Source organism: Macaca mulatta, chromosome 7 (assembly GCF_049350105.2).
Source record: "Macaca mulatta isolate MMU2019108-1 chromosome 7, T2T-MMU8v2.0, whole genome shotgun sequence".
Taxonomy (NCBI): Eukaryota; Metazoa; Chordata; class Mammalia; order Primates; family Cercopithecidae; genus Macaca; species Macaca mulatta.
In genome coordinates, this window is record NC_133412.1 from 123,676,293 (window position 1) to 123,697,387 (window position 21,095).

Below are 21,095 nucleotides of genomic sequence, written 5' to 3' on the forward strand. Positions count from 1 at the left end.
GCCAGCACATAAAAAGAAACTGTTGTACAAAATCTTATGTTATGGATTGAGTTATAATGATGTACATGTGATTATTTTAATACAATATGGAAAATTCTATAAAGCTATATTATCATTATTTCTCTGGGACAGACCTATTTGTCAAGAACTTAGCAAATTACCCTGGATTAAAAATCATTGTGAATGAAGTCTTAAATATAACAGATTGAAATACTTAAGTAAAACCAATCAATATTATAAGCCATGATACAAGGATAACAGGGCTACAATTCCATATAATAAAAAATATGGCTGTATTAAGAGGGATGGATATGGTAAACATCTTCTGATTTTTCGTTATATATGGTATAACAATACAAAACAATATTTATCTTTTTATTATTAGAATACATATATACACACACATATACAGTTTTATCCTCAACAAAATTATCTGTATTTTCTCAGAACAGAAATATTCTGCCTCAACATTAAACACCCTTCCTTTCTCCATTTCCCCAATCTACATAGTTTGCTACCCAGCTAGCCAGGCAGCTAAACACACATGTACATGCCTCCTATTGAGCATTGCTACCTAAGATGTACCCTGTGTAATTTTTAAGCTTATTTCCAAAGACAAGTATGAGTAGGGATAAAAGCAGTAAGAGAGTTAGAGAAAAGTAAGTTTATATGTATAAAATTCATAACTGTTAACTCAAACAGAATTGGCTTTAGTTTCATAATAGTAATATAAAATATTAACATATTAATATTTTACCAAACAAAAGTAAAAAAGGTTCGGGGGAAGCATAATTAAAAGATATTAAATATTCTTTTGAGGACCCCAGCTTTTTAGAAGCCATTTAACACACAACTAAATAATATGCTCTCCATAAACAGTGTCATTATCTCAAATACACAGACACTTAAAAAATCTCTACTAGAGAGAAATAATAATTAACTATTTTGTACTCTACTACCAAAATGAAAGCAATCAGCAAACTTCTTGGTAGTCATTTAAATCTAAAATATAAGAAAATATTCTTTTCATAGGTAAGAATTAAAAAAAAAAAAAAGCCTAAAACACCACCTACCTACCCATTCACCCCTAATAATAACCAAGAAAGAACAAAATTAGGTTACTCTGGAACCTTGTTCAGAAGACCTTAAAGAATCAGTCCAAGACAGTTAACAGGTGTACAGAACAACATGAATTTCACCAGCAAACACCTGTATAAGACTATACAGTTTACTAAGCACTCTGGATATTATCTCATTTAACTCTCACAACCTCATGAGGCTGTACTGTTACCCCATCATCCTCATTTCATAATTAAGATAAATGAGGCTGAGAGAGAGTGACTTGCTCAAGATCACAGAGAAAGAAAATAGTGTGATCCTCTGCTTCTTTCCTGTTAATTCCCAAAGGAGGCCAGGAGTGGTGATAGTGATTGTGGAGGAGGCTGAGTGGAAGGGAACAGCCTCTAGTGATAAGCACTGTGATATCCTTCAGGTATTTAGATGCTGGGTGGGTTTGGAAAGTGCAGCCCTAACTGAAGACAGGACCCCTTCCCAAAGTTTCTTCCCATTCTAGGTGGGTAACAAATATCCACAAGTCCCAGAGTTACTATATTAGATTATAGTCATCCAGAATTACAAATAACATTTAAAAATGGTATATACTAAAATTACATTTCTCTGCTTATCTATGGTTTATTTTTAACCATGTGTATGTGTATGTGCATGTGTATGTGTATCATCACATACATACCTGATAATGACATTAAAGTATTATTGATAACGTACAGCCAAGTACACTTCCGTGGAAATAACTAAGAAAAAGAAGATAATTAAGATTCTCTCATTGTCATTATTTTAATCTCTTAAAGCTCCAAATTCCAACATTCTGAAATGGTATAAAAATAACTATTTTCTAACTTTTAGGTAATTACTAAACCCTTAGGGAAAAAAATCTTTCAACATGAACATGTAAAGAGTACAATTTTATCCCTTTAAATATTTAAATCATAAAAATTAAAATTAGGGCCTACACAGATTGATTTAAAATTAATACACTTTATTCAATTTGCTTAATTTCTTGAGTTAAAAAGTCTAATTACCTGTTCCATTGTTGCTTCATGTAGCTCATTGAGATTCAGTGTGTAAATGCCATCTTCAGTTCCAAAAATAATGTACTGATCTAAAAGAGTTGAGATGAATTACCAGAATTTACTATCATCTTCTGAAATCATTCACTAAAATAATGACTTTGCATTTTAATGGCATTAAGAATTAGTCACCTATCCATCCAAAATAAAATTACTTTCTTAAATTTGTATCACCTTCTTTACCTCTTTCCCCAACTCTTTTCTTATTTTTTAAAAGCAGATACATTCTATGTTAGACTAACTCACTCTGATTTTATCTTACTATATAACCCTGCCTTTCAACATAATTTTTGTATTTTAAGATTTTTAAATTATAGTAACACATTTTTGCAAGACACCTCAAATATTTTGACCAAGGAAACAAAAAATTAAATTATAAATCACGACACACCAGAAACAATGAGCACCTCTAGTATCCAGATCTTGGTTTCTAAATATTACTTTCCATTAAAAGGAACCAGGGCTTCTTAGAGAAAGACTGCTTCCAATTCTGGGGCAATAAAATTAGATGCTGAGCCTAGAAATCTTGCTGTGGCAGAAAGTAAAGAAGTGCTAAAAAATGATGAGGACATTTCAAACAAAAGAACACAGGCATTCCCACTGCTCAAAAATTCTGGGACAATTTAAGTGTGAAAATAAATAATAGAGATAGATCATATCTCACAGAATAAAATAAGAATTCGTAAGTTTAAACTGAAACAAACAAATGAATAAGTGGGAAAGAAGAGGAACTGTCAATGGATATCAACGGATTGTCAATGGATACTAAACTGAGTGAGTGAAAGTCTGATGAGCAAGAGGTATTTATAAACAAAATCTCAGTGCATCTCCATATTAATTACCTATAAATCAGAAAGGAAAAAAATAGTAACCTGAGAACGGAGAAGGCTAGTGAACATGAACACTGCCTTAACCAACAGATCAATATTAATATCACTAGTATTTGCACAAGCTGGTATCATGTAACTCCTGATATGATGTACTGAGAAGATGCACAGTAACATTTCTGTGTCATTCCCATAACAAATGCATAACCTGATTCAAGCATGAGGACTCATTATACAAACCCCAATTAAGGGACATTCTACAAAATAAGTGGCCTCAAAAATGTTGAGATCAGAAGTTGAGGAACTGTTTTACACTAAAAGAGACTAAAGAGCTATGGAAGCTAAACGCAACATACGATCTTGAATTGGATGTTAGACTGGAAAAATACAAACAGGATGGAGACTATAAAAAATATTATTGGGACAATTAATAAAATCCAACTATGGACTTTGGATTAGAAAGCAGTAGTGTATCAATGATAAATTTCCTGATATTTATAATTGTACTGCAGTTATATGATTCTTGATCCTAGGAAGTACACATTGAAGTATAAAGAAGAGAGGAACATATTTCCAACTTATTCTCAAGTATTAAAAAAAAAGTATATATAGACAGAAAGTGGCAAAACAAATGGGGCAAAATTTGATGATTTTTGCCTGATGACTGAATATACAGGAGTTTCTTATGCTATTTTTATAATTTTTCTGTATGTTTGAAATCATATCAATTAAAAGGTTATGAACAACAACAAATTCCTTAATGAAAATATTTTTTTCAGGCTAGGCACAGGCTCATGCCTGTAATCCCAGCACTTTGGGGGGCCAAGGCAGGAGGATTGCTTGAGCCCAGCACAGCCTGGGCAACATAATGAGACGTTGTCTCTACAAAAATAAATAAATAAATAAATAAAATAAAAAATCAGTTGGGAGAGGTGGTATACACCTGTGGTCGCAGCTATTTGGGAGGCTGAGGCAGGAGCATTGCCCAAGCCCAGGAGTTTGAGCTGCAGTGAACTATGACCGCACTGCCGCTCTCCAGCCTGGGCAACAGAACAAGACTCTGTCTCTAATAAAAATTATTTTTTATATATATATATTCCCCCTGTCATACTTTTTAATAGTGGCATGTAAAGCCAATCATTATAACCTGTTTTTACTATTGTGTTTAAGTAGAAACACACATTTCCTGAAATCCTCTACTGCCTAATAGCTAATTGCCAGACACTGGGGTAGGCTTGTTCCTTCCTTCCAACAAAGTAAATACGGGGAGTGATTCGTGTTTCAAACCATCACACCGAAAAGCAGAGGTGTTATGTTTGTTTTCAAAGTCACATGGTAATGACAGAGTGGGAATCCAAACCCAGATCTATTTGATTCCAAATTTTTGCCTCTAAAAATGTTTCCTTACTTCAGAAACATAGTCTAAATTTTCAGTTATTTTAATATCATTTCAGACTTACAGAAAAGTTGTAATAGTACAAATAATTCCTAAATACCTGTAACACAAATTCCACAAATGTTGAACATTTACTACTTCTGCTTGATCCTTCTTTCTCCTTACGTAAATGTTTGTTTTCTGAGCTGTTTAAGATAACTTATGAGCATGATGCCTCTTTACTTTGAAATATTTGTGTACATTAAGGGAAAAAAGTCATATAACCACAAGACATTAATACTTAAACAATAAACAATGTTATCTAATCTATAATCCTTACTAATTGAGATTATAAATTGTCCCAATAATGTCCTTTTATAGTAAAAGAAAATTCTAAATTAAGGATGCAATCAGTTGTGATTTCTCTTTAGTCCTTTGACTAAGGATAGTTCCTATACACTCCTAAATTTTAATGCCTTTAAACCAAAACCCTATCAACCTATTTAGGTTGCTGCAGGTTCCTATACCATTAGGTCTCTAAAGTCGTATTTTTAAAATAAACAACTTCGAGTCACTGATCATAAAGATCTTTCCCATAATAAATATTTTATTGGAGATGTATATAAAATTCAAACATTTTACCTTTTGTATCAGGATGTATCCAGGATGTTGCACAATTAATTTTCAAAGGACAGCCATCAAAAACTTTTGAAAAGCATGCTCCCATCTGATTTATAAAGAAAGAAATGTTGACTTACTTGATTAGAAAATTTCATATATTCTTGGAAAACAGCTAACATCACTGAAATACCAAATTTACTCTTATTTGCCTATGCTTGTTGTTTCATTCCAAAACAAAATTAATATTTTGACATCATTAAACCCCTACTACCAAGAGAGTCTCATATTCTTTCCTTTTGTAATCCACTATTTTATGGCAAAAATATCAAACTTACCAAAAGATCTATATACATGAATGATATAGTCTAGGAATTTTAAGTTAATACTGTTTTTTAGGACTGACAATTATTAATGTGACACAATGGATAATTTTATTCAGTAACATTATAGTGATTACAATTGCAGCATAACTCTTTAATAGTCATAAGGGACAAAAAGGTCGATATTTATATTATACATTAGACCTTCACTGAATAAAAAAGGACAACGTATAAAGCATCCCATTCACATGATTGGTTCCCATCCTATTCATGGGATCATGGGGTTCCCATTCACAGATAACTTCCCCTGACTGGCCAGGAAGAAAGCATTAATGTAAGCTTCCCTGCTTCCTTTTCATTGTATATAGTCCAATGTGAAAATCACTTTAGAGGTAAAAAGATATTTAATCCACATCAAGAAGAGGACACAGTACTATTAATATCATCACATTAAAATTAAATAGGCCTGTGTAGGCTAATCTGATGACTCAACTGCCAGTATTCACAAAAAGTGAAACACTGCCAATTCAAATTCATGCACTCAAATTAGAATGCATGATATGATTTATAAGATATCCAAATGCATCCAATATCTTTGTATTTTATGATATCTTAACTTTCAAAGGCTCAAGTATATTGATAGCCAATATACTGCTGCTTCTAAAGAGAGAAAAAATGGCAAATAGTTCACATAAAAATACTCCTTACCAGAACTTTTGGGGTGGGTGGAAGGCCATTGATGGCTGGTTTCTATGGGAAAAATAAAATTTAATAGTGTAAGACCTCCTAAGTCTTAAAGAAAAACTTGAGACATTTAGAACTTTGGTTACTTGAATTACTGAATTAAACAGACCATGATCCTTGCATGATAAATATAGTATTATTTACAACTAATTGCTAAATGCCTGTTATACCTACAGGGAAGTCTCGTTTGTCCTTTTTTCGTGGTAACTGTGGTGCTTGTGCTGATCCTTCTGTATTTTCACTCATCAGTTTTGAAATACCATCACCATTTCCTAAAGAGAATCATGTTAAAAGTTGAATGACCACACAAATAAGTACTTTCTTTGAAAAATTACTTCCCCTTTCTCCCACTATTTGTCTCCCACTTGGATGATGCTTTATTGGAGAATATTCTCTACTCTCAGGTAAGTTAATTTATCTTTGATGCCTTTCTTTAGATTCTATAGAGGCAGCATTGCATCTTTAGCAGTGGTCTTCATCCATGTTTTTCCGTATCATGAAGAAAAAAAATCTGACCTACTGGCACTGATATGCAAGGCTTTTCATAATTGAACTTCAATCCACCTTTTGAGTTGTATCTTCCAGTATACACCCTTTAAAACTATTATAATAGACTGCATAATTCAGATTTCCCAGCTTCAGTGCATTTGATCTACCTACTGAAGGCTCATCAAGCCCTTTAACATCCTGCAGGAAGGACCAGGTGCGGTCACTCATGCCTGTAATCCCAGCACTTTGGGAGGCCGGGGCAGGCGGATCACTTGAGCTCAGGGGTTCGAGATCAGCCTGGGCAACATGGCGAAACCCCGTCTCTATAGAAAAAAAAAAAAATTCCTGCAAGAACTTACTTTCTTTATTCCCCATCTTTATCTCCCTCAGAAATCTCTAGTCTTCTGTTACATCCAGGTAATTATTTCAGAAGACACTTAAATAAGCTGTCTTTCCTAATGTTATGTTTCTGTGGGTATACCTTCTGCTATAGACCCTGAAGTTCTGGAGGGCAGAAACATGCATTCACCCTGCTACATCCTATAATAAACATTTAGTAAGGATTCCAATTAGGATTGAAGTGAACTGAATCTATTTATAGCCCATCCATGCGGAATTAAAGAGCCTTTACAAAGCTTTAAGCTGTAATAGGATTGACTAAACAAAAAAGTTATTTTTTGAAATAGGAACAAATGACTCTCATTTCAGTTTTCACTTTGATTTATTCACCCAGATAACAATATCTAGCCATATGTACTCCATGGCTGCTGATACTGCTAGCCATACCAATAGAGGAAGTCTCTGCCACAGGCCCACAACTTGGGCTACTCTGTCTTCTCAGAATTTGGGGAGCTCTGTTCTCTGAATCAGGACAATGTTTTATGGTTGATGTTTTTTCTTCATCCGGGAAGTTGTCTTCAGGGTAACTGCTTATCCTTGGCTAGTGGTACAAAGACAAAAAAGTACTTTAATAGTTATCACTACACATCAGAGTTTTTAGGGAAAGGGAAATGCACCGTTTTTCTTTCTTCTATACAGTTCAATTCACTGGGCTAAGTGAGCAAAGTAAGAGGTGAGTTACTGCCCCAACACAATTATCGACTTGCCATGTGATTTTTAATCAGCCCTAACTCAAAACTCATAAAATTTTTATAACTTATTATATAAAAATCCACAAAACAACTAGAAACAATCAAGAAAAATGACTCCACTAACACGTCAAATTGTAGTCATAAGAATGATAAATGAACTCTTGTTTCCCCTCCATGTAGTCAAGTATTTTCTTCAATAAGCAATAACCTATTTTTGTCTTTTTCTTTCTTTCTTTTTTTACTGAGATGGAGTCTCGTTCTGTCGCCCAGGCTGGAGTGCACTGGCGCAATCTCAGCTCACTGTAACCTCCGCCTCCTGGGTTCAAGGGATTCTCATGCCTCAGCTTCCTGAGTAGCTGGGATTACAGGCACGCGCCACCATGCCCAGCTAATTTCTGTATTTTTAGTAGAGACAGGGTTTCACCATGTTGGCCAGGCTGGTCTCGAACTCCTGATCTGAAGTGATCCACTTGTCTCAGCCTCCCAAAATGCTGGGATTATATGGGTAAGCCACCACGCCTGACTGCCTTTTTAAAATAGCTATTACAAATACTGTATTCCTCATGAAATCTTCTTTACTATATATTTTACACCATCATACACTCCTTTTGAAGAAAACTGTATTCATCTAAAATACATTTAAGAAAATTCTAAAAAAACTCAAAATTATTTTAAAAATTTATTATTTAAATAAGGATTTAGTGTTCAAAATCATTAAGTAGCTCACCTTAGGAGGTAGGGGAGGTGGTACTGCACGTTTTGAGGTTGATCTAATACAAAGAAGAAATGCAATTTAGATGATAAATGACCATAACCGAAAACATAGATACTATTAAATATGTATTAAAATCAGTTCCTATACAGAGGATATAAAAGACAGATCACAATGCAGAGTATAAAATCTTTAGGAAGGCCTAAGACCTCACTCGTATTGTCAAATTGTATTAGTATGTCTATAAAGATTTAAAAAAGTGGACACAAAGTCTTATTTTACTTTATGGTTATGCTTTGCTATATTTCATAGGTAATAAAAACTAAATTAACTTCTTGGTTAAAAAATTGATTCAGAATTTTAGAGTTGGGACCCATAGATTCAAGTGGGTATACCATCAAACCTTTTGCTACTCAAAGTAGGTCGTCAAACCAGCAGAACTGGCATTATATGGGAACTTTTCTAAATGTACCCTTCAGACCTACTAAGGCAGAATCTTCCTTTTAATAAGTTCTCCAGGTCAAGAAGTTTGAGAAGCACTTATCTAGTCCACTGGTCCCACACAGTTATCCACAGTCATTGAAATCAATCATGTGGCTTTCAGGATTCTTAGATCCAGTCCCAAAGACTGTATCTATTCCAGAGGTTGGCAAACTTTTTCTATGAAGGGTCAGAGAGTAAATATTGCAGGTTTTGCGAGGCATAGAGTGGTTTTAACTATGGAATTCTGCTGTTACAGTGTGAAAGCAGCCATGTACGATACATAAACTAATGAGCATAGTTATATTCTAACAAACTTATTTATGGACACTGAAGTTTGAATTTCATGTAATTTCCATGTGTAATAAAATATTATTATTCTTTTGATTTCTCTTCAACCATTAAAAATGTAATTACTATTCTTAGTTTGTGGGCTGCCATAGTTTGTTAACCCCAAACGTATAGGCCTAATATGGGAACCTAGGAATCTGCATTTCGAAAGAGCTCTGTAGGTAACTGCAGTGCACAGAGAGGTTAGGAACAACTCATGAAGGCCAGCCCCCTCACTTAATTGTTGAGGTAACTATACTGGAGAGATGAAACTGGGGCTTTTTAACTCTGTTACAGTATTTTTTCCCATGACATTATGTGACTCACCTTTCAGTATATCATCATTACATAATATATTCTGACTAAAAACAAAAACAAATAAAAAACCTTAATGATCAATATATGAGATGCTTTTTGGTAAAAGTCAAAAGCTTTACCTTCATTAAAGGCAAAACTTTTTCAAGAATGTAAATTAAAACTTATTAGAATAAATCACACGCCCCATACTGTTCTTATGTAATCAAATAAAATATAGTTATTAAATTAGAAAACAACTTACTTGCCAGTATTTGCACCATCAACAAAAGGATTCCACTGTAACATGAAATTTGGGTCTGATGACAATCCCTGTAAAGATAAAAATATAGTTTAAAATGTTACTTTGTAACAGGTATTTGATTTTATTTGATTCAAGAAAACATTCCAGTATCATGATTATTAACCATCTTGGCATTCAATCAATTTTTTAATCTCTAGCTGGATTTGCTTTGTCATTTGACATATTTAGGTCAATGACTCATTATCAGTTGACCTGAACTTAAGAAATTCCATAAACATACTAAATATAGCTTCAAATGTGACAAACCTTCTCTATCAATATGTGAGTATATTCCAAAGCAAACAATAAACAACTGAATTATCTACATCATCACTCTATTAGCATGGAAAACTAAATATCGTATTACTAAACTGTCATCAATTTATTGGTGCTACTACTTTTTCCTACTAGCATGGAAATTGGGGTTTTATCATACAGCAACATTTATAGTAAGAAGAGCACTACTTCCAAACGTTAAGGATGAACTCAATAGGCTATAGGTTAGGCTAACTCTAATAATATCTTGCTTCATTACTTTTTCCCTTATTTATTTATTTATTTATTTATTTATTTATTTATTTTTGAGACAGAGTTTTGCTCTGTCGCCCAGGCTGGAGCGCAGTGCCCTGATCTTGGCTAACTGCAACCTCCGCCTCCTGGGTTCAAGCAGTTCTCCCTGTCTCAGCCTCCTAAGTAGCTGGGATTACAGGCACATGCCACCATGTCTGGCTAATTTTTGAATTTTTAGTAGAGATGGGGTTTTGCCATGTTGGCCAGGCTGGTCTGGAACTCCTGACCTCGGGCGATCCACCTGCCTCAGCCTCCCATAGTGTTGAGATTACAGGCGTTAGCCACTGCGCCCGACCACTTTTTTCATTTTAGATAAGGAAAGAGGTAACTAAACAGTAAATTCAAAATAGGAGCAATGGTTAAAAAAGAAACTATATTAACAAATAAAATACATTTAAAAAACAGTAAGGCAATACAGAATGTAGAATTTACTATAAACTAAACAGAATCATTAAAAAAAAAAAAAAAAAAAGGTCCTGAGAGCTTAAAGCTGAGAATCAAATTCTGTGTATTTAATGACATCAAGTAAAACCTTCAAAAAACTAACGAGGTTAAAATGAATGATTGAAAGAGTGTATTACATTGTACTCTAGTAAAAATACAACTATAAACTTTTAAAAACTTTAATATGGGAAAAATCAAAATTAATGCTTAAAAGAGTATATTACTTTGTTTTCTAAAGTACTACTAACTCAAAAAAATTTTTCTCAAATCTTAATGTGAAAATAATGCTTTAAAAATTAATTCTTACCATTTCATCTCGTGCTTCTGTTTCTTTTCTCAGAGGAGGTTCAAATTGTAATTTGTCAACTGCAAAATATATAACAGGTATGTCCAAACTCAGCATCTCAGGGTTGATCTCAGAAATGTAATGGCAACTTTGTATATGGTGTGGGGGAGGGAGAAAGAAGAGGGGAAAGAAGAGAAGACAAAAAAATCTTGTTTCTTGACTACAAGAGTATCCCTTTGTTATGCTTACCAAAAGTAAGTAACAAACTGGGATCTTCCTAACATCTCTACTTAATTCTTGGTTGGAATAAGGAAATTAAACAAACAGTTCTTTTTGTATAAAAGAGATTTTCAAAGATTCATCAAAAGTAAATGACTAAGTAAAAACTTTAAAGATTTTCTCTACGCTGTAGACTCTGTTTTGAGACAGTTTAAGCTATAGCTTCATGATAGAGATGAACTAAGAAAAACTACCTATAAATTACCTAAAAAGAACAAATGACTTCTATGAAATTAAATGTCACAAGGAATCTGATATATTTTGCTAAATATGTATTTTATTTGACCTAGTCATACTGACTTCAGAATTATTCAAAATATTCAAAGAGTAACTTTTGTATAAAATATTCTAAAACAGAGAAAAGGAGGGTTTATCACTTCCTCATAAAGTATTTAAAATTAAAAAATTCTAAAATCTAATGTGACTAAAAGCCCTCCAAATTTTTTTAAACACTCATACTTGATTCATAGAGATGCAAAATTCCTAAATACAATCTTAGCAAACAAAATACTTTTAAAAAGCACTTTCAAATAGGATCCAGTTGTCCTTATTTCTAAAAACAAGATTTATAAAAAGCAAATACAAAGTACTGACATAACTCATCACATTAAACAAAAACAGTATGTCATAAATTTTTCAATAAAAGTTTGGAAGACATTCCATAAAATATAGTATCTACTTTAAAAAATAAAAAGTCCTTGGTCATTAATGACTTATTTAACATAATTAAAAACATCTGAATTCAAGAACTACTATTATAATTCATAAAGAACCTCTTTAGTCTTTTGAAACAGAGATGAACTAAGGTTTATTTTTGTGACAACCAGAAACACTGGCAAGCAGGTCTAGAGCTGCATTATAAAAAGCACAAATGTGAAAATAATATATTACTTTTTTTTTTTTTTTTTTTAAGATGGAGTCTCACACTCTTATCGCCCAGGCTGGAGTGCAGTGGTGCAATCTCAGCTCACTACAACCTCCGCCTCCCAAGTTCAAGCTATTCTCTTGCCTCAGCCTCCCGAGTAGCTGGGACTACAGGTGTGTGCCACCATGCTTGCTAGTTTTTGTATTTTCAGTAGAGATGGGGTTTTACCATCTCATGAGGTTTCCTGACCTCAGGAGTTCCTGACCCCAGTTGATCTGCCGGCCTAAATCTCCCAAGGTGCCGGGATTACAGGTGTGAGCCACTACGCCTGGCCATTTTTAAATAACAGAAATTGGACTTACCCTTCTGTATAAACAACTATCTACATGTAATACATATATATGTCTAAATGTTTGTGTGTGTACAAACTAAAGCAACTGTTTGAAGGAAATGCACCACAGACACCATAAGGCTGTGATTCTTAAAAGAAGGAAAATACATGGTGATAAGAGCCATATTTACCCTGACTTTCTGCCTGGGGGCACTTTCCAAACGAGGATACAAGAAAATGGAGCCCAAAGAGAAAGTAACAGTCTCAACAGGTGAAGGGACAAGGATTTTAATTTGGCGTTGCTAAGGTAGAGGGCACAGTCCCAAAAATAAGAAAGCTCTATAAAGGAGGAACTCCAAAAATATGCAAAGAGGTTTTCTTAAGTCTTTGGCTGAATACCAAGAGCAAAGCCAGAGTATGCAAGGTATCTCAGAAAACGGCTAACAGAGAGCTGTGAGTTTCTGGAGATCCCACTGTACCAGGAAAAATTTGGCTTTCTACCAGAGGAAAGACCTTGCTGAATACTCTAAAACCTGACACAAGCCTTGAAAGGATTAAGTAGACATACCAGGTAATTAACTCTTTAAAGAAAGAGGATAAAATCCAGACTCTCAACATTGTATTACATTGTCCAATATACAATAACAAAAACAACTGAAGAAGCCAGGAAATAGGAACCCATAACCAGTTAAAAACAAATTACTAAAAACAGACCCAGAGGTGACACAGATGTTAAAATCAGCAGACAAGAATTTCAAAACAGCAATTATAAATACGTTCCAGGATTTAAGAGAAAAGATAAACACAGTAAGTGAGCAGATGGAACAGCTCAGTAGAAAAACAGAAATTATATATATATGGATGTATGTGTATATACAGGTATATTACATATATTACTGAAAGTCTAGATCCAAAAAACGCTTGCCTGAAATAAAATTCACTGAATGGGCTTACCAGTAGACTCAATAACTATAAAAAAGATCAATGAGTTTCAAGTCAGGGCAAGAAAAACAAAACTGAAGTACAGTGAAGGAAAAAAAAAAACCTTATATGTGGATACAGGGAGAAGAGTGGAGTGGGAGTACAAAGCCTCCATGACCTGTGGACAACATTCAGTGTTCTTACATACATAACTGGAGTCCCAGAAGCAGAGGAGACAGACTGGGGCAGAAATTTTGAATAAATAGTGGCCAAGCATTTTCCAAATTTGATAAAAAATATTAACCTACAAATCTAAGAGGCTCAATGAGCCCAAGACAGAACATAAAGAAAAAAATGTAGTTAGACACAACACAAATTGCTTAAAAAAACCAAAACCCACAAAAATTTCATATTGCAGTACCTCATATCTTTTTTTTAAAAAAACTGAGTTGATGTCATGAATTGGGTTGTAGTTCGCAGCTTTAAAAAATACTCATGTAGAAGAACATACAGATATGCTACAGTTCAGGTTTTTTTTTTTTTTTTTTCCCAAAAATAGTTATTCTGTCAATACAGGTTTTTATTTGGTAGTTATATGTCTATTTTTAGGATGAATATAGCTTGTCAAAAAGCCTCAACTATACCAATGGTTAAAAATAAAAGTGTCTTGAGTTTGTGCTTCCTACTTGGGAAATCTGTGATTACTTCTCTGGAGACAGAAACACTTACCTCCCTAGAACTGTTACTAAACAGATTTGTAAGACAATATAGATGCTTCCTAACTGACAAAGGCTTGACTTACAATTTTTCTGACTTTCTGGTGGTACAAAAGTGATATGCATTCAGTAGAAACTGTACTTTGAATTTTGATCTTTTCCCAGACTAGCGATATATGGTATGATACTCTCTTGAGAGATGCTGGACAGCGACAGCAAGCCGCAGCTCCCAGTCAGCTACCCTAACATTAAATATTCTGAGCATGTTTAAGCTGGCTGGGCTAAGTTATGGTGTTTGGTAGGTTAGGTGTGTTAAATGTTTTTTTTTTTGCCTTATGATATTTTCAACTTAAATGGGTTTATTAGGATGTAACCCCACCGTAAATCAGGGAGCATCTGTACATCTTACTCAAAATCTCTATTGCCTTTATCACTCTTAGCCTTCAGGTAAGATAAACAGGACAAACAGAAATCTCAAACTGAAGTTGGTTAAACTTTCAGAAATCCTGAGACTTCCTTAGCCTAAAGGGTTTTTTGTTGTTGTTGTTTTTCTCCTTTGCCTGAATGTCAAGTGACAGCAGTTCCCCTTGGAGTTCATTAACTCTATGAACCAAAAAATCTGGGCATCCTATACATCTGGGAATACTGCCATTAACTCAAGTTACTACGTTTATTACATTTCCAGTTATTAACTGGAACTCAGAGTACACACAGTTTTCCATTCAAACAGGTCCAGGAAGCATTTCCTCTGAAACAACATTTACATTAAAATTCAGAGACTGTCTTCTGGAAAACTGCCCTCTAAACTCAATACATAGAATTTTGCCAAGTATTGTTAATAACTAATGCAATGGTAAAATAGGGTGTTGATCCCTGTATTCATGTCTCTCTAATATAGAGACATATGCCAATCTTAAATTGCTGGAAGACTGTCCCAGCAGGGCACCTCAAAAAGAGGTGACATGGAATCCTTCTGAAGCAGATGACTACAAAAAGAAGAGAGCCGCCACCCAAGTCAGTTGTACCAAAACTGATAACTACATGAAGTGGAAAGTCTGCCCAAGACCCATGGAAAGATAACTGGAGCTGCTGGTTACTTTAACCTGCAACAACAGTACTTTATTTTCTTAGTCACATTTCCCCTGGCTTTTTGCTAGCTGGAGGTTTTGGACTGTTGACAGATACTTGTTACTTCTTTATTATGATACCTGTAGAGTCCCTATTCTTACTATTGCCCTTTGCAGCCTTAGTCAGCCTGGAGTATGAGTCTAACACCTGGCTGAAATTTGCTCGTGAGTCAGCTAAAATTATACAACTAAACTAACTGTTAGGCTTATACCCTTTGTGAATAACTCCTATCTTCCCTTGGTGCCAATTCCTTGTAATCAGTTGGTTTCCTAGGTAACTGGGCTCAACCACTAATACACTCTTCAGATGACAAACCAAAAAAAAAAAAAAAATTAGGTAATTTAGCTAATACACTCATATCTGAATCAGACTGAGAAAGTAAGAAATCTTTCTTGCCATTAATGAGGCTGAAAGGACAGACATAAATCCAAATGCAAAGTCAACAAGAAACAATGTTTCTCCCAAGGATATTTTGTACATGTAAAGTTTCATATAATGACCCCCTCTGAGTTATTCTGCTTTCTGAGAAATCTCTCTCTCTAAAATCACTGACTGCCAGAAACATTGCTATATGAAATCACATTAAGAATGAATCATCCTATTCTTGCCTGGACTAAATCACTGACACAGAGAAACAGACTCAATTTCCAATCCAGATGCAGAGCTTCAAATAAAGGCATATTTGAACACAACACTTCAAAAAGTTTCCAAGGAAACATACTCCTGGGTTTACTTTAACAGCAGAGACCCTTTCATACACATCCCTACTTTGCATTAAGTCATCACTTAAAATTCACCTGAACTCCACTCTTCCCCAAATCATGTATTTCTTTTCCCTTGTTTGATGAAATGTTGAATGGTTTGGTTCCTCTGGTGTGTGTTCTCTCTCATTGCAAGGAGTCAGTAAACCTGACTGTGTTGGACTACACGTTTGTCCCTGGTGGTCTTAGACCGATTGGGTATGATTCCTAATAATAATTTATGTCCACTAAAAATACATGGTAAGAATGCTTACAGTAGTCATAATAGCCCAAAACCAGAAATAAATCAAATGCTCATCAACAGAAGAATGGATAAATTATGGTATGGTCATACAATGGAGTATTACCGTATAGTGAAAACTGAACTATTTCTACACATGACTCTAACAGACATAATGTTGAGTAAAAGAAGCCAGGAACAAAAGGGTGCTTTTTGTATGATTCTATTTACCTGAAGGTCAAGATCAGGTAAAAGCCAGTTTATGTGACAGAGATCAGAATAGTAATTCGCCTGGGGAGAGGGGAGGGCAGGCGAGTATAGAATTTAAGAATACTGATTGTGAAGGCTCTCATGAGGGAAACTTCTGAGATTCTGATAATGTTCTATATTCGTATTTTTAGCTGGGTGGTAGCTATATGAGTGTATATATTTAAAAATTTATCCTGGAGTATTCTTAAGATTTGAGCATTTTACTATATATAAGTTATCACTTCAATTTAAAACACTGAAACAAAAACAAAGTAGAAATAAATAGCATAAAATCTATTGAACAAACAAAAGCAAAGTGGTAAAACACTCCTGATAAATACAAAGAAGTTTTAAAGACAAGTCATTAATAAAGTGACCTTCTACTCTACCACTTTCTGTCTGGTGCTTTAAGCACATGGAGCTCACTCTATGAGGATATTAGTATTTTGGGCTAATATCATGGAATATAAAAGAACTAAATCTTGATCTTATCTCTGAAAAAGCCTATTTTGGTTAAGAAGACTGAATATCATAAATATGTCAACTCTCCCAAAGTATTAAGATCTCTGTAAAAACAGTTTTTTTTTTTTAAACCACAAAAGCTGATTCTTAAGTTTATGTGGGGAAGGCACAATAGCCAAATGTCATAATGAAAAATAAGTGTGACAAGGTACATATGTGTGTGTGGTGGGGAGGGGCAGAGAGTAGGAGTAGGATTAGTTCTAACAGATATTATCAAGACATAATAATCAAAAGTATGCTACTGGCACAAAAACAGACATTTATGCAACAGAATAGAATTTCCAGAAACAACCCTAAAATATGTATGGCAATTCAGTATATAATAAAGATGGCATGTCAAATCCATGAGTAGAAAGACTGCATTTTCAATAAATAATGAAACTGAGTTGTCATCTAGAAAGAAACTCAAGTTGCAATCCATACTCATACCTTCTACCAAGTAATTTACATCAGATTTTTAAATACTAAAAAAGAAACTAAAAACACAAGAAACAATACGAAAATTATTTTATAACTTTGGAATCGAGAAAGCCTTCTAAATATGACACAAAACCCCAAAACTATACGAGAAAAGACAGATAAAATAGACTACATTAATGGAATACTACAGAACTACATAAAATAAAGAATATGTTACAATGGAATATCAACTTTGCTACTTTTCTCTTTAGTATTTGAGGCCCACAGACTTCATCTCAGACTATAAAAGGAGAGAACAGCATAAGAAGATATCATCGATCTAGGCACTAACAAAGATACTAAATCTTGAATTACTGGCTTAATTATGAAAAGGCCTGATTGAAACAACTGAGAAGGGAAGGATACTCTCCAGTGACTAAGAGTTTTAAAGCTGCACCCATAAAGCTAGAGATGTTTGGGTTTATGAAAACTCAGACTTAAACAAAATGCACACTGCCAATAATTCTAATTAGTTCAAATATTTAATGAATTATCTTCCTCTAGTATGGTTTACAATTTTATTGATTTTGTTAGTCATAAACCTTATTTTACTGTAAACTACTTTAAATTTCTCAGAACAAGTATTCATTTAAGGCAATAAACCAGAGAAGAACTAAAATTTCTTTAAGAATCTGTTGTTCTAAATTAATTTGGCTAAGGTGACAAATACTGATAGGAAATTTTCACCGGTCAATGATTAATTTATTAAATTAAAAACCAATCTCTCTTTTGAAATATTTCCTTTAGAAAAGATTCATCTTAGTGCTAATCTGATTTTTAAAACCTGAAACCAACCCAAACATGCAGTGAGAGTAAACTGGCTAACTACAATAAATCAATTAATGAAACAGAATGCAATCGCTAAACAGAATGGTTATAAAGTCTACGCTAATATATGGAAATTAGTTTTATTATTAAGTGAAATTTTATGCATAGCATAAATTCATCCATGTAAAAATACACATGAAAATGAAAGAAGTGTGGCAAAATATTAACTATGGGTTGGCTCTGGGTGATGTGATTGTATGCAATGTTAATTTTCTATTTTTTTTCTTTTAGATTTTCAGCAATGGGCATGATTATGTCCATAATTGGAAAATAAAAATTATTCAAAAATTATAAACCAAGGGAATTCCACTGAAACCAGAAAAGCAACCCCTATTTTAGAAGTATTCTGATATGTTGAAGTATGTAGTCTTAATTAGTCTGAAATTTTATTATTCTACAAAACATACAAGAACACCCAGCACAACCCTCCAAAACCACCAATGGAAAATGTAAACCAAACACATACAATTTATTTCTGAAGCTGTCCGTTCAGCTCTGGCATTCCTGTTTGTAGATCTAATGGTATGACGAATGATTGCATGGGGCTGTGAATATAAGCATAATATATATACTTTAACAAATTTCAATGATAAAGTTAAAAGGTCAAACTCTCATCATTTATTGATAAATATGAATATCTACTAGTAAATTATAGGATAAACATAAAACAAATACAATGTATGCTAAAATACTTTGGAAGGTTTTTCACTTGTTCCATGTTTATACTGTATAAAATACTGAAGAGATTCAAAGACACACACAAATCTTGTCCTCAAAGAGCTTATAGTCTAGGGAGGTAAGACACACAAATACTCACAGATAAGAAAATGGCAAGCACTTTTCATTAAGAGGATAAATGGACTACTAGTAAAGCCCAGTGGAGGGAGAAATGACTTTGACCTGAAGGGGTATAGTTCTTCATGAAAGCTGTAATCTCATCTGGGTCCCTGAAGTACCAGTACGCACTGAATATGCGGCAATGTGGGAAAAGCATTCTAGATAGCAGAAAGAATATGAACAAAGTGAGATAAGAAGTAACAGGAAATTGCGGAGTGTTTGTAGGGAGTGGGGGTTGGTTATTATTTGGTTGCAGTGAAGATTAGGTGATGAGATGACAAAGATGGAAAGACAGACTGTGAGGGTGAGCCCGATCATCAAAGGCTCTGAATGTCAGTCTGGGTATTTTCACCTCAGTTTCTTGGCAAAAGGAATTTTTTGGAGACTTTACAGCAAGGAAATGGCATTGCCAGTGTCAGCTTTAAGAGTTATCTATTAAGTATGTATGAGACTACGGAGGAGAGAAATACTGGATACAGGGAGATTGAGTAAGAATATTGTAGTAAGCCAAGTGAGAAGCATGCTACTTCTACCCACTGTGCAGAACCTCCTGCTCTTTTGAAGTTAGGCCTTCAGCTCAACCCCTATTTACCAAATTTCTGATGACTCACTCTCATTCACTGATGGCTCTGAAAGTGGCTCATCTGTTCACCTCTTACTTCAATACCCACCAACACACCAAATAAATTCAAAGCCCCAAGAGGATCCATTGTTCTAGACTTATTTTCTGACCCCATCTTCAAAGACACTCTCATATATTTCAATGTACTCTCAACTCCTAAAAATCACAGCTTGGACCCTGTCATCAACTCTGATGCATGAATTTCCTCTATATTACAAATCTCCGATGTTTTGAGTTTACTCTCTCACTTACTCCCATTACACTTGTTCAACGTTCCCAATGGAATATCAAGTACACTGATCCATTACTTTCTCACTCTCCATCAACATCTCTCCTTATCTGGTCTATGTCTGGTAGCACATAATTTCAAGTGATTTCTTGCAAAAATCCTAAATTCCCTTTGCCCCACTATCTTTTAGTAGACTGGGACAGCAAAATGCCAATCCTGGATAAACTCAACTGGTCACCTTTGCGTTTACACATCTGGGGTATCAATCATGCTGGAGGAAAATTATACAGTAGAACACACTGAAAATTCATCTAATCTGAGCTCTGACTCTAGTCATTTAACCCTCCATTCCCCTCAATTACTATTCCGTACCTTCTTCACATTCTTCAAATCTACCCATTTTCCTTCACCCATACAGATCACCTCACCACTTACTTCACAGAGAAAATAGAAATCACCAGCTACACTGCATTACCAACCATCCCTTTCTCTAATGGAAGAGCAGTGTTGCGTCTCCCTGCTTTCTTCTCATGGACTCTGCCTTTCCATCTTGCTTCCCTTGACTCTTCTGTCTATTGGACAGTATTATGAGCATTTAACGAAAGAAAAAGCATGAAAAAAAAATCCTTCTCCAGCTTATTGTCTTCCAGCTACCGCTCTACCCTATCCCTCCCTTCACAGCTCAATTTCATAAATGAATTGCAATACATATCTTTCAAACCAGTCAATCTAGCTCCCCTTCCTCTATTAGAAAATTATCCCTGTTAAACTCATCAAACACTAACCACCTAAAGCCAAAACCTAGTTTAACTTAATTTCTATGTTCTCATTGAAACTCTCCTTTCTTCTTTCAATGTTCCTTATCAATCTCCTCTGCTATTGCCCTTTGCCTACTTGATCCTTAAATTTTGGGAGAAATCTCAGGTTCTGTGCTAGGCTCTCTTCTCATTCTATATGCTTCCCTTGGGTGATCACATTTACTCTTTTTTTTTTTTTTTTTTTTTGAGACGGAGTCTCGCTCTGTCGCCCAGGCTGGAGTGCAGTGGCCAGATCTCAGCTCACTACAAGCTCCGCCTCCCGGGTTTACGCCATTC

General features: G+C 34.5%; 1 protein-coding gene across 9 annotated transcripts in view; it reads right to left on the bottom strand.

Moving 5' to 3' along the window:
• MAP4K5 (mitogen-activated protein kinase kinase kinase kinase 5) overlaps nucleotides 1–21,095 on the bottom strand; it is a 107,839-nt gene that overhangs the window by 17,984 nt on the left and 68,760 nt on the right. For all 9 annotated transcript variants that reach the window (XR_013396270.1, XR_013396271.1, XR_013396269.1 and 6 more), the window contains 10 exons: nucleotides 18,780–18,858; nucleotides 11,056–11,114; nucleotides 9,696–9,763; nucleotides 8,342–8,384; nucleotides 7,310–7,463; nucleotides 6,209–6,306; nucleotides 5,999–6,040; nucleotides 4,992–5,076; nucleotides 2,100–2,179; nucleotides 1,751–1,811 (listed from right to left, as the gene is read on the bottom strand). Coding sequence is in view for 6 of the 9 variants with exons in the window: in XM_077940973.1 (XP_077797099.1) it covers nucleotides 1,751–1,811; nucleotides 2,100–2,179; nucleotides 4,992–5,076; nucleotides 5,999–6,040; nucleotides 6,209–6,306; nucleotides 7,310–7,463; nucleotides 8,342–8,384; nucleotides 9,696–9,763; nucleotides 11,056–11,114; nucleotides 18,780–18,858 (769 nt within the window). In the remaining 3 variants the exon portion in view is untranslated. The remainder of the gene's footprint in view (nucleotides 1–1,750; nucleotides 1,812–2,099; nucleotides 2,180–4,991; nucleotides 5,077–5,998; nucleotides 6,041–6,208; nucleotides 6,307–7,309; nucleotides 7,464–8,341; nucleotides 8,385–9,695; nucleotides 9,764–11,055; nucleotides 11,115–18,779; nucleotides 18,859–21,095) is intronic.